The sequence below is a fragment of the Microcaecilia unicolor genome, chromosome 13, assembly GCF_901765095.1.
Source record: "Microcaecilia unicolor chromosome 13, aMicUni1.1, whole genome shotgun sequence".
Taxonomy (NCBI): domain Eukaryota; kingdom Metazoa; phylum Chordata; class Amphibia; order Gymnophiona; family Siphonopidae; genus Microcaecilia; species Microcaecilia unicolor.
In genome coordinates this window covers 88829170-88855102 of record NC_044043.1, presented here as the reverse complement: position 1 = coordinate 88855102, position 25933 = coordinate 88829170, and the positions used below count along the sequence as shown (strand labels likewise).

At 43.7% G+C, this 25933-nt stretch overlaps 1 protein-coding gene across 3 annotated transcripts in view; it reads right to left on the bottom strand.

Moving 5' to 3' along the window:
- Positions 1-25933, bottom strand: part of VPS13D (vacuolar protein sorting 13 homolog D) — a 386590-nt gene that overhangs the window by 213112 nt on the left and 147545 nt on the right. The window contains exons 40-48 of one of the 3 annotated variants that reach the window (XM_030185614.1): positions 25236-25358; positions 19761-19835; positions 15460-15565; positions 12908-13060; positions 12432-12567; positions 5491-5538; positions 4238-4388; positions 3504-3714; positions 2224-2471 (exon numbers count right to left, since the gene is read on the bottom strand). In XM_030185614.1, coding sequence (XP_030041474.1) covers positions 2224-2471; positions 3504-3714; positions 4238-4388; positions 5491-5538; positions 12432-12567; positions 12908-13060; positions 15460-15565; positions 19761-19835; positions 25236-25358 — 1251 coding nt within the window. The remainder of the gene's footprint in view (positions 1-2223; positions 2472-3503; positions 3715-4237; positions 4389-5490; positions 5539-12431; positions 12568-12907; positions 13061-15459; positions 15566-19760; positions 19836-25235; positions 25359-25933) is intronic. The other 2 variants (XM_030185615.1, XM_030185616.1) reach the window with 2 other exon arrangements.

Below are 25933 nucleotides of genomic sequence, written 5' to 3'. Positions count from 1 at the left end.
TGAAGGAGCAGTTGGAAAGATAAGAAGTAAACCAAGCTAAAATTAATCCAGAAATACCAATATCACGAAGCCGGGAGAGAAGAAGTGAATGGTTAACAAGATCAAAAGCTGCGGAAAGGTCCAAAGATACCACAACGGCAATTTGACCATGGTCAAGGATTAATTGGAGCTCCCTAAGAAGGGCAGTGATAGTTGTTTTAGTACTATGGAGAGATCTAAACCCAGTTTGCCGAGGATGAAGTATGGTATGCTGATCACACTGCTTGAAGAGTTGTTCAAAGACCACCTTCTCACAAAGTTTAGAGACAAAAGGAAGATTAGAAACTACATAAAAATTCATAGAACACAAGGGATCTAAGGATGGGCTCTTAAGGATAGGAGTGATAATTGCTTTCTTCCATGGAAAGGGAACAACACCGTAGTTAAGATTCTGAGAAATCATTTGAAGACTGAGAGAGGGAAGTTCATGGGTGGGGAAAGTGAACCACTTGGAAGGAACCGGGTCAAGAAGGCAAGTTGTAAGGATCATAGAAAGGATGGCACTAGTGAGTTGGGATAGACACGGCTGAGTAAAGGAGTTCCAAGGAGACAAAGGACTATAGAAGACAGCAAAATAGTAGGTGAAGGGAAGGATAGCAGAAAGACATTGGGGGGCACAGATACAGATGGTAGTGACTTTAATAGAGTGGATATCTTAGTAGTAAAGTATTGAGCAAGGTCCTCTGCATGCGGAACAGGGCAGTTACCCTTAGGGGGGGGTGGAAAGTAAGCTGTGATACAACCGAGAAAAGAGCTTTAGTAGAATTTAAAGATTTTGCAATAAGAGTAGAATAGAATGTTCTCTTTGCATCCTTAATTTTAGAGTTATAAAGGTTTTGGCAGATAAAAAGGGCCCTACAAGCACTCATGGAGCGATGTTTGTACCATTTACACAAATACTTTAAAGAAGAAGAGCTTTACTTTGCCTGCATTCACTAGAGAGGAAGAAATGAAACAGAGACCACTACATGAAGGAAGGACTGTGCATGCTCAGAACTCCGAACCGAAGCTCTGAGTTGTGAGAGAACAATTCTATCTCTGCACTGTTAGATGACATCACCCATCTGTGTGCCTAACTCAATCCTGCTTGTCAATGGAATATCTTTCTCATGAAGAACGGTATTATATACCAGAGAGGAAAAAAAAACATGCTATAGTCTAAGTAAAAAGGTTCAAGATCTGCAAGCCCTGATGTTTGAAGAAAACTTGGATATTGTTGATATTACAGACACATGGGTCAATGATTCCCATGAATGGAATGCGACCATACCAGGCTAAAAATTTTATCCAAACGATAGGGAGGGCCAAAGAGGTGGAAAAGTAGCGCTGTATGTGAAAAACAATATCAGAGTAACTGAAATGTGGGCTAGCTGGGGAAAGGAAGAAGCTATATGGATTATCCTGGAAAGAGAAGACAGAACTTGTATCCACACGGGTATTATCTACAGACATCAGGCACAAATAAAGAATGCACAAGGATATGATAGAAGATATTCATAAACTTGGTATGAAAGGGGAGGCGCTACTGTTGGGAGATTTCAACTTGCAGGATGTGGATTGGAACGTCCTGTCAGCAGAATCGGAAAAAAATAGGGAGATCGTGGCTGCCTCTTAAAGTGGCTTGTTCAGACAACTGGTGATGGAACCCACAAGGAAAGGAAGTCACCCAAACTCAACTGAAACCCAGATATTAAACTGGGTAAGGAGAACAAGCCGGGCACCCCCAACTCCACTGAAGCAAAGCTAAGAAGCTGGTTTAGGAGAGAAGACAAACAGGCACCCCCAAGTCAACTGACACTCAGCATAAAACTGGCTCAGGAACACAAAACTGCAAAAGGGTAGTTATAGCTCAACTGAAACTAGTTAGAAACCAGGTCAGGAGCAGGGCTGTTAGCCAACCATCTGTTTGGGTGACAGAGAAATACTGAACACTGTGCAGCACGATACTCTTAAGGGGCAAAACACTTCAGAACTATTTTCATTCTCTGTCTCCATCTGCTGGTAGATGGACATAATTCATTGGTCTGGACTGGTCTGATAGGACGCTATGGAATAAATATTTCAACACGTATTTTTAGTATCATGAAATCTAAAATGGTACATGATTTTTATATTTGCAACCTTTATTAGAATTGTTATCAAGCTGTCTGGCTATTATAAGCAGCTAACAGCTCACTCTCTTACCCAGCTCTAGGTTCTGAGATGTATCTGCTGTGTGCAATGCTGCCTCTTTGCCAGGCTTCAATGTCCCACTGATTGGCATGCCTTTGATATAAAAATTGAGCTCACAGGGTAATAAGTTACAGACAACCACTGTTGGCAGGAGGTAAATGGTATGCCCAGGCTGTCTGAATATTTGCTTAGCGCTGTCAGAAAAGATGTTGGAGGGCATATAATATGGATAATTCTCTTTTTTCATAGCCACACAAAACCTGGAGAGGAAAACAGATAGGTGTGAAAATCAGTGGAATAACCAGTATGAGTGGGTTTCATCATCAGGTTTAAGAATAATGGATCCCAAAATAGTAATACCTTCTGCCTATGAGTGTGCACAGTTCAGCCCAGTGGTTCAGTGCCAAAGTTGTGCACCTTCATGCAGAGAGACTTGAGTTGATTCCAAACTCCGACCCTCTGCACTCCAGGTCAACCAAGGCTGCGGATAGAGTGGATGGATCAGTTATAACCCCAAAATGGGAGAGGTCGGGGTGGATGATTTAACCTCCTGGCCAGTTAAATTGCCTGATCGGGGCTAACTGATTATTTTCAGTGGCACTTAACTGGTTAGTGCCACTGAAAATAAGAAGGTAGAATCAAACTGAAAACTAGCTATTTTGGGCTATTTCGGGACAGAATCATCACTTGGTCAGCTGAGTGCTGATATTCAGCACTTAAACGGCCAGGTTAATCACAAACAGGACCACATAAAAGTCAGTCCTATCTTTATGCGATAACCCATAGCCAGTTAAGTACTGAATATTGCACTTCTGGCAATGCATTAGCTGACTCCACAAACCTGGAAATGGCCAGGCACTGAATTTCCAGGTTTAATGTTGGCAGTGGTCAGCAAAACACTGACCACCACCAGCTGACTATCAGGCCTGCTGGATTTAGGGTCCATGATTAAAGAGTTCAGGAGACAGCTCCTGGCTGAGAACTGGCCCTGCACTGACTGGGTTAAAGTAAGTTGGGAGGTGATACAAAACAGGAGCAATTTTCAGAAGAATTCAAGTTAGCGTACAGGTTGCTGGCAATAAAAGTTCGTGGAACCACAGCCCAATCCTGGTTCCAAGCCGGCCCAAAGGAGTAAGAGAAAATTGTAAATTCACAACCTCCCCGCCCCTCCCCCTCCAGTCAAAACAAAATGTTGTTAAAATGGAACCCCTTAAAAACACTGCTAGCAAACCATGTTGAAACAGGGCACACCACACATACTGATGGTATGACAAGGGGCAAAGAATTTTTACCTGAAATATCGACTGTTCTCTGAATCCATGGAATGGCACTCACGTTTGCTGCTACAAATTTCTCCTGTCTTCATCACATTAGTCCAATGGATGGGGGTTTTGCAGAAAAACACTCCCATTCCTTTTGGCCTGGCCTGTAGTCGCCAGGATGTAAGATGCAGAGGAATGGCAAAGGAATCCCCTGGCATTACTGCTGGAAGCAGTACTGGCTCTGTGAACCAAAAGGAGACAGAGGCCATTAGACAAGTGAGATGTCTTCTTTTTCTATAACAGTACTAGAAAGCTCAGGCTTAGACCTAAATAAAGTTTCCAAAGATCACTGTAGAGAAGAGACAAAAGTAGTGACACTTCGCTTTGTTTTCAGAAGCAAGGCAGGATTAGCATCAACGTTAATTCAGAAATAAATAATAATGATGATAAATATCAAGCGCTTTCATTCAAGTCACATTTGAGGGCAGCGAGGAGGAAGTAAAAACAGGCACAGATGGCCTCTTCTAGCCTAGGGATACCTAACTGCACATGAAGTCAAACCATTTCCACTTACGCACATGGAAAACTGAAATGGCGAGGATTCCCTGAAGGCCTAAGAGCTATTGTACTGAACATACCAGAAACGAATAAAAATGCTTTCTACGGGTCAGCACAGTGGCTCAGTAGCAACTTTTCCCAACAGAACTTTATTTGATCTGAGAGCGTGGCACACACAAACATAGACTTGTAAGTGATAGGCTTACTGTCAGGTGCCGACGGGCTGTCCAGTCGCAATTCCATTGGCGTTTCCAACTTGTTTTTCACAATCAGCGCAGAACGAACAGTTATAACCTTTCGAGCACTACCTTCCATAGAGACAGCAAATACCACCCGCACAGGAGGAAGCGATGAAAACTGTAAAGTCACAGGAAAGCAACAAAAAATATTTTTACTGCACTGAAGGAAAGCAGTAGCTATACTTGGAAACCTTCTCAGACTCTTGAGTAGACAAGGTCTTTGAGAGAGCATAACGCTGGACGAATGACTCCTGCTGTCCACCCAGGGTCAAAGGTTCTCTGCAGGGGATGATATCTTTTACTGAACCACCAGAATTATCCAAAGATCTTACAAATGAGAATTTTCTTTTATGTACCATTAAATTCTTGCGGGGATGGGTGGGGATGGGTTAAATTCTTGCGGGGACGGGTGGGGATGGATTAAATTTTTGCGGGGATGGGTGGGGATGGGTAAGATTCCATTGAGGACGGGTGGGGATGGGTGAGATTCTAGCAGGGACGGGCGGGGATGGGTAAGATTTCTGTCCCTGTGCAACTCTCTACTGCAAATTCTGATCAAGGGAATTCAGGTATAGAATCCGATCAATCTTTCAAAGCTTTGCCAAGATTGAGTGACAGAGCCGGTGGTGGAAGGCGGGGCTGGTGGCTGGGAGGCGGGGATAGTGCTGGGCAGACTTATACGGTCTGTGCCAGAGCCGGTGGTTGGGAGGCAGGGATAGTGCTGGCCAGACTTATACGGTCTGTGCCAGAGCCGGTGGTTGGGAGGCAGGGATAGTGCTGGGCAGACTTATACAGTCTGTGCCCTGAAAATGACAGATACAAATCAAGGTAAGGTATACACAAAAAGTAGCACATATGAGTTTATCTTGTTGGGCAGACTGGGCAGGTCTTTTTCTGCCGTCATCTACTATGTAAATGATCTTTTGAGAACACATGACAAAGACATCTGAAAAAAGGGCATATCTTATGGTCTTAAAACCTGCTGCACCTCTAGTAAAATCTTATGTTGACTCAATGCACGTAATCACAACCCTGCAAAGTTGCTGTTTTGAAGAGGCCCAGTAGAAAGCTTTCTGTTATTGTGCTCTTGTCCAAAGATATTCCATATGAAAGTTTACAGTACTGTGTAGAAGAAGACTTGACCTTATACATGGAGAAGAAATATTGCACTGATTCTTACATCTTCCTCAACAATGTAACAGAAAAACAAAAGTACTTACATAGACTTGTGGGTGAATTATATTGGTTTTACTGATGGGACTTCCCAACTAGGAAAGAAAAATTATAATTGTCATGAGGCAATACACACTGTTATCACACTATTTAACTTAATTTAAAAATGAAACTGACCAACTTGTACAGGGATCACATTTTTAAAAAAAATGTTTTTTAGTTACATTTGTACCCCGCGCTTTCCCACTCATGGCAGGCTCAATGCGGCTTACATGGGGCAATGGAGGGTTAAGTGACTTGCCCAGAGTCACAAGGAGCTGCCTGTGCCTAAAGTGGGAATCAAACTCAGTTCCTCAGTTCCCCAGGACCAGAGTCCACCACCCTAACCACTAGGCCACTGCTCCACTGTTGCTACTTTTGAGATTCTACATGGAATGTTGCTAATATTGGAGTTTCTAGATGGAATGTTACTACTATTGAGATTCTGTTGGTACTATTTGAGATTCTACATGGAATGTTGCTATTCCACTAGCAACATTCCATGTAGAAGTCGGCCCTTGCAAATCACCAATGTGGCCGCGCAGGCTTCTGCTTCTGTGAGTCTTTCTGCTTCTGTGAGTCAGACTCACAGAAACAGAAGCCTGCACAGCCTTCTACATGGAATGTTGCTAGTGGAATAGCAACATTCCATGTAGAATCTCCAATAGTAGCAACATTCCATGTGGAATCTCCAATAATATCTATTTTATTTTTGTTACATTTGTACCCCGTGCTTTCCCACTCATGGACCAGAGTCCACCACCCTAACCACTAGACCACTCCTCCATTCCATTTCAGATGTCACTGCATAATACGTTCCCATTTCTTGCAACAGCACTAAGGAAAGAGCACTACAGTTGATATACAGAGAAATTCTGAGACTGCTCATGGGGGTTTCAAACCTGCAAGTACATTGTCTCCGCAGCCAGAAAGGTAATTTTCTTTTTTTATTTAATCTTTATTTGAAATATTTAAGTCTTGTAAATAAATCAGTCAAACAGAAACCAGCCGAGCAAAAACCAAAACAAGAGAATGACACAAAGAAACAACATTCATGAACAAGTTACAGGTTGTGTAAAACCAACAAAGAAAAGAAAACATAGCCAACAAGACCAAACAGGGAAATCTCCCTGCGGCCGGTGTTCTTTTTGTACATTGATGCTAGAGACATTGGAGTACGTTCATCCCTTTACAAATAAGCGGTGTGAACTGAAGGGGTTTACTTCATATCAATCTATGTGTGTGATCTATTGATTCAGTGCCCATTTATGTTGGACAGACTTCACAAGCATTTAAAATTAGCTTAGTGGAACACTGCTCTTGTCTGAAAACAAAGTGATCTGAAGAGTCCCTAGTGGAACATTGCACGAATTATCAGAATGATTTCACTGTTTGGTATTAGAGCAATTATATCATTCAGAACATCGAGGCAACATTAGTGAGAACAAAAGTGGATTTTTTTTTTCACATGGTGCAACCTCGTGGTTTAAATGTTAGAGTTAATGCTTGGGGAGGGGAGTGGGGAGGTTCTGGGAGATAGGGAAGAAGAGCTTTGGGTTAGAGAGTTTAAGGACAAGTTCTGGTTCTGTTAATAAGGATTTCATATTGTCTATATTATTCATGTTTCAATATGTTCCAAGGTGTTACCTTCTGATACAAGGAAGTATCTGGATGATGTATGCTAATATCATTATGTATCTATAGAAGCATAAAAACTTGAGAAGGGGGGATGGTGGGTAAAGGGGGTCGGGAAAAAAAGTTGTTAAACCACAAATTTGATGGCTGATTTGCACTCTCTTTAACCCTGATGCACGAGAGGTTACTACCACGTTGTTTAAATTTGTAATTATATGGTTTATTACATTTGTATTATGGCATCAATAAAAATATTGAAACATAAATGTTAGAGTTGAGTGGACAGCATGTTATGGGTTTTTTTTTTTGGTTGGGGATATGGGAGAGTCATTAATGAAGTAAAGATTGTAAAACCTTGGCATCTTATTGGACCCATTACCATTTTGGAAAGTGCAGTGGAACAGTGAGCAACCCCCAAAGCAGCTATTGGCGAAACAGGGAGTGTCTACTGGGTAATGTTGTTGTTATGGTTTATTAGACTTGATATACCACCCCTGTAAGGAAAAAGAATAACGGAACTGTTTACAACACAAAATCAAAGAACATAATGCTGGATGGCAAAAGTAGATTCTGAAGGCACAGTGTGTGAAGATATTACAAGATTGAATGACCCTTGCAATGAATCAGCTAGGTGTCTATATAAGATTTGTTTGATGCATATATAAAGCAGTACTGTTCCAATCTCATGCATGCAAGTTACAATTTAACCGCCAGTGCCTTAAAGACTTTCAATTCCAGTTACAGCAGTGGAGGGTTTTTTTGACCTATGATGGCTGAACTGTAACCCTGAATAAATTGGGGTGGCCTATAGTCTACTGAGATTTTTCCCCCCCCACTTTGGATGTGAATAGACTGAACAGATTATTGAGGCCTAGTAAACTTCTAAGTGGATCTAACTGTATTTTCCTTCCCAAGAACATATTAATTTCAATACCTATACTAGACAAATACTGCTGAACCCATGGGCAGGACCAACACATACGTATAAGCGACCCTGTGTTCCTGCAACCCTTTCAATACTGTATTGAGTAAGCAGGGTTGAGATTTTGCAATCTACATGGGGTCAGGTGCCATATACTCTAAACCTTTAAATTTGTCTCTTTAATATTAGCTGATACAGAGAATCTATTAGCTTTCTGAATATTGAGCCCTTCGGAATCCAAGATTTCCTCTCCAAGGTCTTCTTTCCAGGCTGCTATATACAGTAACTTAACAAAACCCCTCCAGAATAACAAACTATGCATTTTGGAAATGAGGCCTCTTGCACCATCTTGACTAGCCCGCAGCTGTTCCCCATTCTGTGGGCTCCCACCCCTGGCAAGGTCATTTTCAAAGTGAAATGCCAATAAGCTTTCCCCCCTGAAAAGTGGGCTGGAGGCAGAAAACGGGTATTTAGCAAACATGTATATTTGCACATGCTTTCTAAAACTGTATTGCCACTATCGATTAGCTGGACATTAGATGGAGAAATCAGGTCTTACCTGATCATTTTCTTTCCATTAGTCCTTCCAACTATTTCAGAACCTGTGGGATAGTTGTGTCCATCAACCAGCAGGTGGAGATGGAAAACTGAAAACAGAGCTGAGACACAACCATACCACAGTTGAATCGGGCCCGCATACCAGGCCTTCGTGGCCAATCCAGGGCTAGCAGAATTATTCGACCCCAGTGTAATGTGATCCTTTTCAACGCCCAGCCTACCATGGGCCAGGGAGGGAAGATATACAGTAGATGTGCTTCCAGCCACAGCTGTAGTAGGGCATCGATCCCCATCAATCCCAGTTCCTCCAATGGCTGAAGAACTTGGACACTTTGGCATTCCTTTCCATAGCCATCAAGTCCAAAAGTGGAGAACTCCTTCTGTCCACTATCAGCTGAAAACCTTGGCTGGATATTTCCTATTCTCAGAGTGTCTGCTGAGAAAATTCAGCTCCACATTCAAGGACCCAGCGATGTTAGCTGCAGACAAGCAGAGATTATTTTTCTCCACCCAACTCACGAGGGAGGCTGCTTCCACTGCCATCAGACAGCTGCAGGTCCTGCCTTGCTTCTTGATATAAGCCACCACCGTCACATTGCTGGAGAAAAGTTGGATGGGGGCCCCCACCACAAAGAGAGTGAAGCTGTGTAAGGCATTCCGCACTGCCCTGAGGATCCAAGCAATTTATCAACCACCAAGACACCTGTTCTGTCCAGGTGCCTTGTGCTAGACAGAACTTGTACTGAGCTCCCCAACCCAACTCAATGGCATTCTTTGTCACCACCTCTCATAGGAAAGGGAGCTTCAACACTCAGATTCCTGGGCGACAACTACCACTGCATACTCCGTCTGGCAACCAGTGTCCAGGGAAGATGAAGGTCATACTTCTGTGACACCGGAGACCAGCGGCTTAAAAGACACTCCTGTAATGGCCACTTATGAGCCCTTGCCAATGGCACCACTTCCATCACTGCTGTAATTAACCTCGAAACCTGGACGTAGTTCCGGACCCTGGGCCTGCCTTTACTGAGAAGATGAATCTGCTGAACCAGCTTTGATCTTCTGCATTCCATGAGAAAGTTCTCTCCCTTGCTGTGTCGAACAGAATGCCCAGATACGCCACTGTCTGTGATGGAGTCAGTCTGCTCTTCTTGAAATCGATTACCCACTCCAATGACTACAGAAGACAGACAACTTTGTCTGTCATCGCAGCCATACTGCTCACGTAGAAAGATGCACAATGAGCCAGTTGTTGAGACAGGGGTGAGCTGTGATTCCCTAGCGCAGGAGGGCTGTCACCACCACCACCACCATAACCGTGGCAAGACAGAAGAGCAAAGCTCTGAATTGGAAGTAACAACTCCACACCTCAAAATGCAGAAATCCCTGATGCAGTGGACATATGGGTATATGCAAGTATGCCTTGAGGGTGGTGAGAAATTCTCCTGCTTGAAAATAAGCTATGATGCTCTTAGTGTTTCCATGCGAAAGCGGGGAACTCAGAGGCAGCAATTTAGACCTTTGAGATCCAAGACTGGGCGAAAGCTGCCTTCATTCTTTGGGACAATAAAGTACACAGAGTATCTACCTTGTCCCGGTTTGGTCTGGGAAACTAGAACAATGGCCTGGAGCACCAGCAAAGAATCTACAGTGGCTTGAACCTCGACTGCCTTGGTTCTCTTTCAACAAGGAGACTGCAAGGAGCGACCAGGCGGGAGAACTCCAACTTGCAACCTTTTGTAAGGATACTGCGGCGAAACAGGATTTTTCAAGCCTGTGAACTGTATTAATGTTTTCACACTGTGTATTTCTCTTGTTTGGCCACCAGGTGGTGCTTGTTTTCTGTTTTTAAAAAGCTGTTGCAGAGATTGTTTTCTTTTTCAGTTTTAGCCCTGTGGGATGGTAACATGCAGTGCCATTGGCCAGATACTTTCAAAGTTGGTGATCTGGGCTCTGAATGGCCCTGGAATTCAAAATCCAGCCAGGAGGTACTGGATTTTCCCCAGCCTTTAGTCCTCGGCATATTTGGATGCTGGGTCAAATCTGAAGACGTGTTGCCACTGCACGTTTCCCCCACGTCCCGCAGGATTCCCGGTTTGCATGCACTGCAACACTCCGATGCCTGACGGTAGGTCCCACAGTGGGAAAACTGCTTAACTACTTCCGCAGGAGTCACCATTCACCCCAACTGGCACAAGTGCACCATAACACAGTACCAAGCTGCGAGTAAGGATCCCTCAATTGCATTTAGTACATGCAGCCCTCCAAGCCATTCTAAATCAAACTTTAGTCAGGCTTACCACTGCCAGCTGCTCCCCCAAACTTACAGTCTGCACACCTGAAACTGAACATGTCCAAGACCGAGCTTATCGTTTTTCCACCAAAACCCACTTCTCCTCTTCCTCCACTTTCTATCTCAGTTGATAACACCCTCATCCTCCCCGTCTCATCTGCCCGCAACCTCGGAGTCATCTTCGACTCCTCTCTCTCCTTCTCTGCGCATATCCAGCAGATAGCCAAGACCTGTCGCTTCTTCCTCTTTAACATCAGCAAAATTCGCCCTTTCCTCTCTGAACACACCACCCGAACTCTCGTCCACGCTCTCATTACCTCTCGCCTGGACTACTGCAACTTACTCCTCACCGGCCTCCCACTTAGCCATCTATCCCCCCTTCAGTCTGTTCAGAACTCTGCTGCACGTCTCATATTCCGCCAGAACCGATATACTCATATCACCCCTCTCCTCAGGTCACTTCACTGGCTTCCGATCAGATACCGCATTCAATTCAAGCTTCTCCTTCTTACCTACAAATGCACTCAGTCTGCTGCCCCTCACTATCTTTCTACCCTCATCTCCCCTTACGTTCCCGCCCGTAACCTCCGTTCACAGGATAAATCCCTCCTCTCAGTACCCTTCTCCACCACCGCCAACTCCAGGCTCCGCTCATTGTGCCTCGCCTCACCCTATGCTTGGAACAACCTTCCTGAACCCTTACGCCAAGCCCCCTCCCTGCCCGTCTTCAAGTCTTTGCTTAAAGCCCACCTCTTCAATGCTGCGTTCGGCACCTAACCCTTACTGTTCAGTGAATCCAGACTGCCCCAATTTGACTGCCCCTATCGGACCGACCGTTCACTTGTCTATTAGATTGTAAGCTCTTTGAGCAGGGACTGTCTCTCTTTGTTAAATTGTACAGCGCTGCGTAACCCTAGTAGCGCTCTAGAAATATTAAGTAGTAGTAATAGTAGTAGTACTCCAAGTGCGAAAGAATCAAGATCAATACTGTGTCTCACGCTCTCCAGTAAACCTCTTTCGTTCTCCTTTCTTTTTTATTGTTTTAAGGTTGCTGTGCTGGAAAAGGACAGCTTCACGGGAAACAGTGGAGAGGTGAAAGGAGGGAAGAAGTAAATTTGAAGGGCACAAGAGACAGGGATCTGAAGGTCTCCAGATATGACTCTACAGACTCGAGTCACCCGCAAAGCTCAACTGGGGTCCAGCTGACCAACTGGACCAGGACCAAAGCACTCAGGACCAGAGGCTGTAAAATGTGTCCATTCACCTGCTGGAGACAGAGAACTGAAAACTGAGCTGAGACATATTTCTCTTGGCATCCAGTCCACCTCTGCAGTATTTTCTATCTCCACCTGCTGGTTGATGGACACAACTATCTCACAGGCTCTGAAATAGTGGAAAACTATGTAATGGAATGGGGGTTTCTCTATGTACAACAAAGTTTAGAATTTCTTTTTTAATTGCATCATGCTCGCTCGATCACAGCCCAGGAAATTCTCTTATGAAAAAGAGGTCAAACAGTACACATTCTGGGCAGAACTTACTGTAGATGAAGAAGGGTTCTTGTCAGGGGCTGCATATCGGAAATAGATTCCAACTTTGTCTACAGATACAGGGCTGACCTGCTCCCAACCATTCACTTGCACCTGCAGCTGATGAATTCTTAGATCATGCGTATGCCTAATCAGGGAGGAAGAGTATAAGGAAACATATCAGTACTACCTAGTATCTCAAAAGGCTAGGGCACAAAACTTTATTGGGCCTGATATTAAACAGGACTGGTGTGACACAAAAGCACGCAACAAATTTCATGCTTATATTAGATTAGCTATGACATTTTTGAAAAATAGCTCATGAAAACACGTCTTCATGCCATTTTTCTGCCAGGCCCTAGATCATTTTATCCACAATTTTTCTACACAGCTTGTACGCAACCACTGACTCTGTCCCTCTGAAGCACAATTCTTGTTCTTACCCTCCCTCAGGGTGCTGGCAAGTGAAAAGTGGAACACAAATTTACCTGTGTCTCAGTTTCCCTCTGGCTTCAAACTCAAAAGGAACCTCTTCCCCAGGGAAGACTTCTCTCCACTGACTAACGTTGTGTGCATCATCTAGGAAGGTTCTGTTTCCTTCAGGGACAACATCAGGACTTCTACTGTGAGACAAGGCTGCCCTGCAATCACAGCATAGAGAAGCACAGTCATTAATCTGTTTTCAGAAACACGACTGAATAAAGTAAAAATGATGAATCATGTGACCAATTGCTTGGCTTAACTCCACTACGGTTGACACCACTCCCATCACTCTCATAATCATTTCCTTTACGATCATGGCAGAACTAGAACTAAAGAGATCTGTACATGCAACTCCAAGAGAGGAAACTCTGCAAATAACACGACAAAATATTGCTCAGCAGAATGACAGTTACAGATGAGTAATTTATTCCGTTCTCCAATTCCCTAATGTGGCTGTGCCACATGAACTTAATCTTACCACAACATCACCCTGTATTTGTTCACACCGGAGCCTGCAAAGGCCTCTCCGGTATTATGTAAGCCACATTGAGCCAACAAATAGGTGGGAAAATGTGGGATACAAATGTAACAAATAAAAATTAAAAAAAGGTGGAGGGGTAGCCTAGTGGTTAGTGCAGCGGACTTTGATCCTGGGGAACTGGGTTTGACTCCCACTGCAGCTCCTTGTGAGTGTGGGCAAACACTTAACCCTCCATTGCCCCAGGTACAAAATAAGTACCTGAATATATGTAAACCGCTTTGAATGTAGTTGCAAAATACCACAGAAAGGCGGTATATCAAGTCCCATTTCCCTTTCATTGAATCACATCAGTTTCACCCTTTGCTTTAGTCATGCAATGCTTATAGAAACATGACGGCAGATAAAGGCCGTATGACCCATCCAGTCTGCCCATCCCCTAATTCTTCCTGTTCCTAAGTGATCCCACATGCTTATTCCATGCCTTTTTAAATTCTGGAACAGTCCTTGACTCCACCACCTCCACCGGGAGGCCATTCCAAGCTTCTACCACCCTTTCTGTGAAATAATACTTCCTTAGGTTACTCCTAAGCCTATGCTCAAGACTAAGATCATATATTGCAAATGTCAGAATTACAGTCATCCTAGTACAATCTCACTTGCCATTTGCTCCCAAACACTTCTCTTTCCAGCCCCGTCCAGCCTTCCAGATGAATATGCAGCAACCACCAGCACTCTTGAGAGGCCATTATCTTTAATATTCTCATGATACACGTGCCAGAAAAGACACCTACTTGTGACTGTAAAGCAGTACTACGGTTAGCCCCTGTATTGAGGGGTGGGGGAGGAACAGGTCGGGTAAGTCGTGCGACAGCTTTCTGCACCAGTAATTCCTGTACCATGTCCTGTTTCCCTCCCCCGTCAGACAGGCCCCACTGTCCAGCATAGGTGGCACAAGCTATCGGTCTGCCTTTAGGACAGGTATGCTACTGGTCGTTGCCAAGTAACGACTGTTTGCGTTAGTACTCCAAGTGCCTGACTGTGAATAGACTAGAGACCAGTGTTGGAAATAGAGGGTTGTGTGCAAAGCCAAAGATAAGTTTCGTTTCCTGGGTTCTGTGTAAGATCCTCTATCTGTAACTGCGCATGACTACTGATAAGAGTGTATAAGAACGAGTGTCAGGTGACGCTCGGGGCACAGTATCCCGAGTCTGAACTTGGTACTGTGTCAGCTAGCTAATAAAAGCTGTCATGCCTCTGGAACCATTTGCCTCTTGTCTCCTGTTACAACTGGCCAAGACACAAGGGTCAATATTAAAGGAAACAGATTTAAATCTTGTTCTCAAAATAATTCACGCTAGATTACACCAATTTGACCTGCCCTGTGCCAACTGTAATTGAAAAAAATAATAATGTTGCTTCTTGTCTAGCCTTTGAAAAGAGTCACACAGGCTAGGTATAAGAAGTGGTAACTAGGCTTTCTACCTCAGAATTTTATTATACTTAGTTCTCCAGATTAACAGAATTGTTTGCATAAAAGGGAATATAAATTATTTATAGTATTACTAGTAAACATGCCCGTTTCTGGAGCAAATGAAACGGGCGCTAGCAAGGTTTTCCTCCCGAACCCCTCCCCCCCACCCCTTCGGCGTTGTGAAGCCACTGACCACCATTGCTCCGGACCTCGTCAACGCACGCCACCTTCATCTCCCGAGTCCTTGTTGGTTGTAAAGCCACTGGTGCCATTGCTCCGCCCTCGACGTCATCACGTTTGACGCGAGGGCGGGGCCCAGACACAGCGATTTCGGTGGCTTCACCACCACGAATCCTTCGAACCGGAAGGAAGTGCCCGCAGGTACTGACAGTGACGTCAGTGTCCTCAGAACGTTGAGGGTGAGTTTTATTATATAGGATGAGCAGCAAGGAACGGATCGACTTTCTGGGATCTGTTGGGTACTTTCAATAACCTGGCATAGCCACATTCAGCAGAGGATGCTGGATTTGATGGACCTGTGGTCTTACCCAGTATAGCACTCCTTACATTCTTACGGTATTAGGATAATTTGCTGGGCTTCTTACCGGGTAGGGGTTGTAGTTAAGGTGGCAAACCAAAGAGTGCAGCCAGTATGATTCCTCAAAGCAAATGGCACGAAAGGTTGTCTACGCTTTGGAGTCTTCATATCTGCTAAAAAATACATTTTTTAAAAAATGATGAAATGAATCCAAGTACTTCCTTGTCATATAATGGAGTCAAGATGCAGTCAAAATAAGATCTTTGTATACTCCACCCCCAAATTTAAAAAATGCACATCACCAAAACCCAAAAGACTAGAAAGAAGAAAGGGACAAACAAATTTACCTTTACTTTTAGACATGCTGTAATGCCAATACATGGGCATCTGAATCCTACAAAGTCCCCAGGCCACTCAAAGCATTGCAAATAGTGACACTCTGGTACTGAGGATGTCCCAGGTTACTATGCTGTGCACACACAGTAGGTATGAATGATGTATGTAACAATAAACTTAAGCATAGAATCAGGAAATAAGCATTCACGAGGAAGAATGCTTGTGAATATGGAGAAATTAGGGCTTACCTGATAATTTTCTTTCCTTTAGTCTTCCAGAGTATTTCATAACTTGCAGGTGTTATGTCCATCAATCAGCAGGTGGAGATAGAGAATATGGAATTGTGCTTTGCCCTATAAAACCTGTGTGCAGCTCCAACATTTCAGTATTTAGACCACAAAGCAGTGGAAAAAATGAAGAGGCAATAAAAAAAACAACTTCAGTCCTTCCTTAGGTACTTAATGACTAACAAATTAAAACAACCACCTTAAAAAAAATCAGTATTACTAGTAACCTCTGAAAAAAGAAGGAATCTTGAGCCTTGAAGCAGAAGACATCAGCAAGATAAATCCGTAAATACAGCAAATTACTGACAGCCAGTTTAGGATGGGTTTCTGGAATAGTCTGGAGGACTAAAGGAAAGAAAAAAAAAATGACCAGGTAAGCCCTAATTTCTCCTTCCTTAGAGTCCTCCGAACTATTCCAGAACTTACAGGATGCAAAAAGAGGGGTGGGACCAAGCAGCTGTACAGAAGCCCCAAACATGCTGCTACATCATCTTTGTAATGCTTAAAGTAGGTGTGAAGAGAGGACCAAGTTGCCACTGCAAATATCAGTGGGCAATACCGCATTCACCTTTGCCCATGAAGTTGCTGCTTCCATTGTATCAAATAAATCTCATGCATATTCATCATGGAAATCTTGAAATTGTGACTGGGTTGCAGTCCTCGTAGACCATAGTTGCCCACCCCTGGATCAGATGCTTTTACACCCAGCTGAAAAGTAGGTATAATTCCAGTGCCAAATGATGGCTGCAAGTCCCCCCCCTCCCCCCCCCCCGCTTGTTTACATAGGCTACCACCGTGGTATTTTTGGAAAATACTACGACTGGTAGCGCTATAGAAATGATTTATAGTATAGTAGTAATAGTAAGATTAAAGGAAAATGCCAGTAAAGTTTACCGAATTGCCCTTCGCTCCAAGTAAATTTATGGACTACATGTCCTGAGCCACTCGAGACTGATAATGCACCCCCATCCAAAGAAACTGGCATCCCAATTCATTAAGCCACATTGAGCCTGCAAATAGGTGGGAAAATGTGGGATACAAGTGCAATAAATAATAAATAATAATAATTATTGGGATAGATACTGTAAGGAGGTTGGAGGGTCTAAGCAGCTCAGGAGGAGGTATGGGGCCAGACTACATTCTCCACAAGGCCCTGAGAGAAGGGATCGGGGTGGTAGGTCCCAAAACCCGGTATGGCCCCCACGTGGAAGGGAGGGGGAAAAGGACTGGAGAGAGCAGCTGCGATGGCAGGCGAGGGCCAGAAGGGGGAGCAGGGATGACAAAGCTCAATACACTTGGGTTAGAAATCAGTACAAGATTCCTTCCACCTGGGAGGGGGAGGAGGTCTCCAACCAACAGCCTAGCAGAGAAGCAGAGTTAATGGAGTGTTTGGAGGAAGGAGAGGCTGGAGAGACCAACACACCAGGTTGGGAGGAACCAGTGGACATGGACTGTAATTGTACTTTGGGGCAGAGTTGCAGGGACTGAAGGCGGTGGGTGGTCACAGGAGTCAATTAGCTGTGTTGTGGGTGGTGTACTGCCATTCTGCAACCACCCAAGTGGAAAGACTTTTAAAACTGCAACCCAGGCTGTTGAACTGGGGGAGAACTTGGATTTAAAGGGAAGTGTTTTTCTTGTTGCTTTAGTTTGGAAACTGAATGGGACTTTAACCCCTTGAACTGAGATTTTGTGGAGGAGGGGAAATAAACTGTTTGGAACTAAAAGCTGTGTTGTCTGGAAGGACTTTGTTTGTGGACTGCTAAAGGGAGCCTACCACCCCTGAAGGTTTGCTACCGGGATTACAGTTATTACAATACCCCTTTGCATAGATTTGCTGAAATGTAGCCACTACTTCCTGCTGTGGTTGGCTGGAGCCATCCAAGACCGATGACGCTGGAAATTTTGAAAAAAAGAAGACCAATGACTGAACTGACTTCTGAAGGGATCTCATATACTCTCTCACCAGGGAACAACATCCAACGTAGCCACCATCAAGCCCAGAACTTGGGAGTAATCCCATGCACAAGATATTTATTTATTTATTTACATTTGTATCCCGCACTTTCCCACTAAAAGCAGGCTCAATGCGGCTTACATAGTAATAGGTATCTCTGTTGTAGGAGGAGATGGATTAGAAGCTGCAGTTGTATCTGTCTTTGATCCCCTGTTCTGTGTCAAAAAGAACTCTCAGATACGTCACATGCTCAGTTTCACTAAAACGAGCACGCCGGACTGTAAGGGGAAGAGAGAGCAGAGCAGGCAATGTGGCAATGCCCGAGACCAGCACTGGACAAAGGCTTCAGCTGGCAGAGGTTGGGGACTCCTATCAGCCAAGACATAGGAGCGGCAGGGCAGCGGAGGGATGGGGAGCGGCAGGGCGGCAGACCAAAATGTGCCCCCCCCCCCATTTTAGGCTCTGGCCCCCTCCCACCTTGAGGTCTGGCTACACCCCTGCCAAAAAACACTCGATATACCCCCCCAAGTGGCAATTGGAATACCCTGTTGCTCATCTGGGAGCCAGTTTACTACCTGAACTAGGAGCTAGATTGCAAGAATGATCCACGCGCTGAGAGCACGTCATCTTGCTGGAAACAGAAAAATACTCAATTGTTGGAGCTGCACACAATTCTTATAGAGCGTAGCATAATGTATTTTCTATCTCTACCTGCTGGTCAATGGATATTAATAACAACAAGTTCTGGAACAGTTTGAAAGATGTAAAGGAAATCAATAAAGGTCAGTTTGTTGTTGTTGTTGGAAAAAATCTCTCTCCATTATGCTCTGCTAGTTAGGATGACCTCTCACATCTTGTCTTTCTACTCCAAGATACATTCGGTTTTACATTATATTGCTTAACTCAACAATAGAAAATGCAGGGTCAGAAGCCCTATGACTTCTGCAATGTGTGGAAGCATCACTAATCGTAAGAAAAATAAGCATGTCTCTGTGTATGTGTTTATACTACAGATAGCCCTGCATTTCAAGAAAATATCCTGCTGGGCAGGTGTTCAATCGGCTGACAGCTTCCTGGCAAAGCTTCTTGTGGGTTACTGCATAGCAGGGGCAATTCTAAAACATAGGTGCTCACATTTACGTGCACGTTACAAGTACATATGCCTAAGTGCTATTTTGCAAATAGCCACATACTAATGATCCCTGCCAGAGGTTCCCACTACAGATGCAGTGCACTGTGTGATACACTTTCTACCATTATGGGTGCAATCAAAACATAATTGCAAAAGTAAGAAATCCAGGCTATGTCCATGTAGGATGTTGGTCCTGCTATAAAGTACTTTGGTTTGGTTGTGCTCTAATCACACACATGATTCGGTAATTTGAAAATCTCCCTGCTTGTGCCCAAATGCCACGTTTACGGGTGCTGTGCAGGTAGGCTCAATCCTGTGTCATGCACTAACGTTTCCAAAGATGAGCAGGAAGAATCACATCAGAGGGTTTTGTAAGCAGGGTCAAAATTGGCTGGCCAAGAAAAGCCAGTAAAAAAAGTTAAATGCGGTTTTGTTAAACCAAAAAAAAATCTGACCAGAGGCAAACAAAACATTCCTCTCTTTTGTAATGGGCTTTCATTCGATTTTAAATGAAAAAGGCAAAAGATGGGACTAAGAAGCCCAGGTTATTTGTGATCAATGAGCTACAAAAACAAAGCATGAGATCACCTGGGAATTTCTCAGACTTGACATTTCTTTGATCTGCAGAGTAAACAATCTCTCTACGTTCAGTACTGTACCTCTAGCATAGATCTGATGCTCTAGGTTAGTCAGACTGGCTGTGCTCCTAGTTCTAAGGTAGACAAGGGGAAGGCCTGGCAGATAGGAAAGACAAAGTTAGCAAGAAAGGGAGAAAAAGCAGACACGCAGCAGAGGTAGTTTCATTTCCGTAACACATACAAAAGTGAGGAAACATTACACCAACAGGCAGTATCGTGCAAATAGCAAATGAAGTGCTATTCACGTTCAACCCTCAACTTACCTTAGCGGGTTTATTTTTCATTCTTGGCCCAATATTCAAAGTCATTTAAGAGGGGCAGGAGAGGCTACTCCCCACTTAAATGGTGCTCAAGCGGCCATCTTCTTAACCGCCCATATCAAATCTGGGCAGGAGAAAGGCATTCTGGGGACAGTCAGGAAGGAGTGCGGAGTTATGCAGCTGCCAGCAGGCCACAAAATTTGTATATGTTTTAAGTGTTTTAATATGACCTCCTAAGAAGGAATGTGTAAGCTCATTATTACGGTTATATTAGGTTATTTATCTTGTAAATGAGTATTGTTGTTCACCAGATATTGCTGATTCTCTTTTTATTGTAATCCACATAAAATCCATGTGGGTCATTGAGGAAAATAAGACTGTATATAATGTAATATTCAGTCCTAATGGCCCAGTTAGTTAAGTGGGTGCTGGCCCTGAATATAGACTGGCACCCACATAACTTCTCTCCCCTCGTGACTCCCTCCAATGTGACTTGAATCCCCCTTCTGGATCCCCTACAACAATATAATCTCCCTCCCCCTTAATTCTCCTTCTTCCCCTCTCCAAGGTCAAAAGTCCCCCCCCCCCCCCCATCCAATCCTCCTCCCTCCACGGTCAAAAGGCCCACCTCTTATCTGATCCCTGTTCCTCTCCTTCCCTCCCCAAAAGCAAAGGCCCATCTTTGATCCGATCTCCCTCCCTCCCCCAAGGTCGAAAGGCCCATACACAATCTGATCTTTCTCCACAACAGCTAAGGCCTGCTTCTGATTTGATCCCCCACATTCAAAATGGCTACGGCTCCTACAATGAAGGGCAAATGCAGTTGTGAGGAGAAGGAAAGCTGGCAGCAAGTCTCGATTCTCTGAGAAGTTTTGGGGCTGAAGGTTGCTGAAGCTCCCTTCATGCCCAGACCATCACACTCCAGAACTGCTGCAGCATGAACCGCATTGCCTGGACATGCTCCAGTATTCCCAAAAATGAGAGCAGTGCTCTGCCACTTTGGTGCCTTCTCTATGGCTGCAGCAAAAGGTTGCAGTCTAACAGAAAACTTTGCGTCCAAAGCGCCAAAACACCAGAGGGCCCTGCCAGCACAGACTGCTTGCAGCTGCGAACCTGCTCCTGGACCTGGCACATAGTAAAAGTAGTACAAGACTTACCACAACCAATAACTGGTTGCTCCCAGCCTAAATTTCTTCAGTGCTGAGGAACGACATATCTAACACATTCTTCCCTTAAAGTTTTTCTTTTCTTTTTGTTTTACATTTCAGAAGAGGGACGGAAGGAGGTAAGGAAGTGAGGAGGAAAAGCAGCAAATTGACAGGTAAAGCACAAAACTCAGAAAGCGGGAAGAACCTCCAGACTCCTCTGGGACCCCTCAATTGTGACTCTAAAAAGTGACCATGAAATCCTCTCTCAACTGAAAGCTGGTTCTCCAGCTGGCCTGGGAGCGGAACAGTCCAGAATCACTGCATGTTTTGTCTGTCAACCATTTGCTGGAGAAAGAACAATACTGACTAGCTGTGCCTGCACGGTAGCCTAAGGAACAGCACATTTTTGAATGGCTCCAACTCCCATCTGCTTCTGGACTGATCTGGTGAGGATGCTATAGGGTTAAAATTAACAGTTACGATTTTCTTTTTGTGCTGAGCAATGGCTAAGACCCCTTCTGCACAGAGCCTGTAAATTCTATCTGTACTGGAAATCTTTGCACATCCATCCTACCTATCCCTGTGGCATTATGATGAAGCTAAATAACTTGGGCTGTGCTTTGTTGACCTTCATCAAAATTTGATGCAGGCATCCTTATGAATAAGTTGTGAATAAAACTCAAAAATCTGGAATGAACTTGGAGAAACAGCATATCGCCATAATTAAAGCCAGAATCAAAAGGTACACTTTTCAAATGGTAAAAAGCTCTTTGAGCAGGGATTGTCTTTTTGTGTATGGTGTACAGCGCTGCGTATGCCTTGTAGCGCTATAGAAATGTTAAATAGTAGTAGTAGTAGTAAAAAGAAAACAAGCCAGAGGTGTTATTTACTATGCTGAGTTAGCTGTTAGCACAGCCAGGGTGCGGAATGGGCAAGCACTGTCTCTTATACTTAACATGCACAAAGCTACAATGCATTAACAATGCAGCAAATAACATGGCACAGTTAACACCAACTGAACAGATCTGCAATGCACTTACTTCCAGATTCTATACAGCGTGGCTTAAGTTGTGTGTGCAAATCCTGTCGTATTCTGGATTTGCATGCACAACTCAATTAGTTAACAAGCCAATCAGTGCCAATTGCCACTTAACACGCAACTGATATTAATTGTTATGAAATGAGATTGAAGGGGGGCAGACTCAGGAAAGATATCAGGAAGTATTTTTTCACGGAGAGGGTGATGGACGCTTGGAATGCCCTCCCGCGGGAGGTGGTGGAGATGAAAACGGTAACGGAGTTCAAACATGCGTGGGATATGCATAGAGGAATCCTGTGCAGAAGGAATGGATCCTCAGAAGCTTAGCTGAAATTGGGTGGCGGAGCAGTTGGGGGGAAGAGGGGGTGGTGGTTGGGAGGAGAGGATAGGGGAGGGCAGACTTATACGGTCTGTAACAGAGCCGGTGATGGGAGGTGGGACTGGTGGTTGGGAGGCGGGAAATACTGCTGGCCAGACTTATATGGTCTGTGCCCTGAAAAGGACAGGTACAAATTCAAGGTAAGGTATACACATATGAGTTTGTCTTGGGCAGACTGGATGGACCATGCAGGTCTTTTTCTGCCGTCATCTACTATGTTACTATGATATTAATTGTTATGTGATCTGACAGTTCTGTGAGCATAACTAGTTAGAATGTACTAAAAGACAAAATAAGGACAGCTTCCTTAAATGAGTTTACTTTGGTAACAATAACGCGAAGCCCTGGACCTAAGCTAAAGAAGGTAATTTCTTTCAAGGCGCTTTAGGTACATGGAATTCTACTATCACTAGCCATTCTAAAGAACTGCTCATCAAGAAAGTAGAAAATCAGCAGTGTGCATTCTTTCTTCAAAGCTGAATTCTTTCCTGCAAAGGAACAACCACAGAGCACCAAATAAACTGTTTCATCCATGCTCAAAATAGCAGCTGAGGGGATTTCCATGTGGCCATCAAGCTGAGTGCTGACTAGTAATGCACAACTGTTTTTCCAAGCAAAAATTTTTTAGTTGTTAAGGGGCCGATGCACAAAGCTTACTGTGCTTTTAACATTTGCTTTAGACTGGTTGTAGCTGGTCTAAAGCAAACATTATTTAGCGTCTAACGCACAAAGAGGATCAGTTTATGGCACTGATCACGCACATAAGTGCAGCTATTCCATAAACTTGGCTCGTAAATTGGTACCTTACGTTAGGCATGCCATACAGAACTGCCACGCATGTGTGTAAACTTACTCATATACTCCTATATAGCCATACTTTACTGGGACCTGAGCAGATGTGTCCCCAGGGAACAGTTTGGATATACGTGTATTTATTTATTTTTATTTTATTTATTTGTAGCATTTATACCCCGCTCTTTCCCGCTCGGTAGCAGGTTCAGTGTGGCTTACAAGTGTGGTACAGAGTATCACAGGGATAGTACAAAGTATGGTACAGATTATCACGGAGATAATACAAGTATGGTACAATGCATCACAGAGATAGCACAGTTATATAGGATGGGACAATAGTAAGAGATGTGAGGAAAGGATAGGAGTATGGGTACTGGTGGTGTGGGTTAGGTTTGAGAGTTAAGTTGGGTTGATTGGGTAGGCTTGTTTGAAGAGGTAAGTCTTCAACAGCTTTCGGAAGGGTAGGTGTTCATTTGTTTTTCAGATATGTCTAGGTAAGGCGTTCCAGAGTTGGCTGCCTATAACTGAGAAGTTGGATGCGTAGTAGGTTTTGTATTTAAGGCCTTTGCAGTTGGGAAGATAAAGATTGAGATATGCTCGAGAAGATTTGGACCTGTTCCTGGCTGGAAGATCGATCAAGTTGGACATGTAGCTTGGAGATTCGCCATTGAGGATCTTGTGGATCATTGTGTGGGCTTTGAAGTTTATTCGTTCCTTGATAGAGAGCACAGTGTACGAGTGTCTCAGGGCAAGTGCAAATGTGTGTATGCACTCCCCATGGGATTTTTAAGACAAGTATACACCTCCTTTGCTTTTGTAACATTTGTGCAACTTATGTACACATCAGGCGACCTGTTAGAAAATACCCTTTACATAACCAAAATGTGGGGGATTTAAAATGGTGCAGGTTGGGGATGGGGCCAAACGTATGCTATTCAGCCACTGTTCGTACAGCAGGCAACTTAGCTGTATAAATTTAGGCCGACGGATTCAGTGTTCACAACAATGGACTGAAATGTGCAAGATGAAGCTAAATTATCCATACAGTTTATACACTCTGTCTCACTGAATATTCACCCCATAAAAGACAAGTTTGAAAGCGGTCACTGAGGTTGCAGGCTCACAAATATTTTCTACTCATAGACCTGCAAACACATTTTCAAAGAGGAACTACCCAGACATTTCCCTTTCATAATGCCAGCAGGCAGGAACCTGTGTCCAGGGAAATGCCTGTAGGAGATGTTTGTTTGTTTTTTTAATTATTTATTTTAATTTCTAAGGGGTCCTTTTACTAAGCTGTGGCACAACAAAAATTAGCACGCACGCCCATACTGCTGCCTATTTTGTAGGCGGTAAGGGCTCATGCACTAATCCTGTGCTAAGTAGTGCACAGTAATGTAGATGTGCTGATTAGTGTAGACATGCCTGCTCTCTGTTCCCAGACACACCCCCTTGGGGAAAAAATACATTTCATTTTACAATTCCAGTAGTGTGCGCACATGTTAAATAAAAGTACTGCTGGATGCCTCAACGTGCCCTGTGGAACACCATTTTAAGCTGCTGTAAGCATGCATTAGTGCTTACCGGAGTTTGGTAAAAGGGACTCTAATGTTTAAAAATTTATATTTAATTTTTAAAAAAATTATTATTTTTATATATATATATATATTTTTTAATTTAAATTTACTTGTGGAGGAATTTAAAATGAACTCCCCATGTCAGCCCCTTTGAGGCCCAGCTAAAAGAACACATGGCTTGAAGTGACACACATACTTCTGGCCATACTGAAGGAGGAGGGAGTTTTCAAATGGGTATCATTGTTAACACAGCTACATGCTGCTAAAAACTGTCCTCGCACAGAACAAAGGAAGAACTTACTCTGACCAAAGCATGGAGGATCCACTGAAGAACCCATCCAGTCTTCAGCCTTGGATGTGTCCAATTCTTTCTCCTGTTTACAATAATCAGCCATCCAGGAGTCTTTGGTGCTGATGTATTGCTCTGAAATATGTTAAAACAGTTATCTGATGATGAATTCATACTACATTTTTAAGATAAAGTTAAACAGAATAATCAAGAGAAAATGTTACTTAAAGCCTAAAATACCTTCAGCTAAATTACTGTTTGCAGTGATGGGAACCACAGTGGTATTAGGCAAAAGCATTTACCCGCAGAAGGGAAAATTAGCTCATGGGACACAAGTTCTGTGATTCACAATGTAAAAAGGGAGATACACAGAGAAATGTGTGTGTGTATTTCCCTTCCATATACACAAACACATATGAGAAAAAGAAAAGGAGGGAAGAGACACACCAGAGTCTTCACACAGGAGGCATGTCTCATCCATTGGAAACTTTGCAAACACTACAAAATTAGTGTACTGGAAAAGCACAGCAGGACCCTAAGAGAATTATGGAGAATGATGAGGTTGTGATCACCTGGGACATTTCCATTCCGAACCATTAACAGCTCAATGCAAGAAAACGGGACACAGTGGTAAAGAAGAAAAACATGAGGATCGTATTGATAATAAAGGATGTCATTACCAAGTGATTATTCTGTGAACTGTGTGGAGA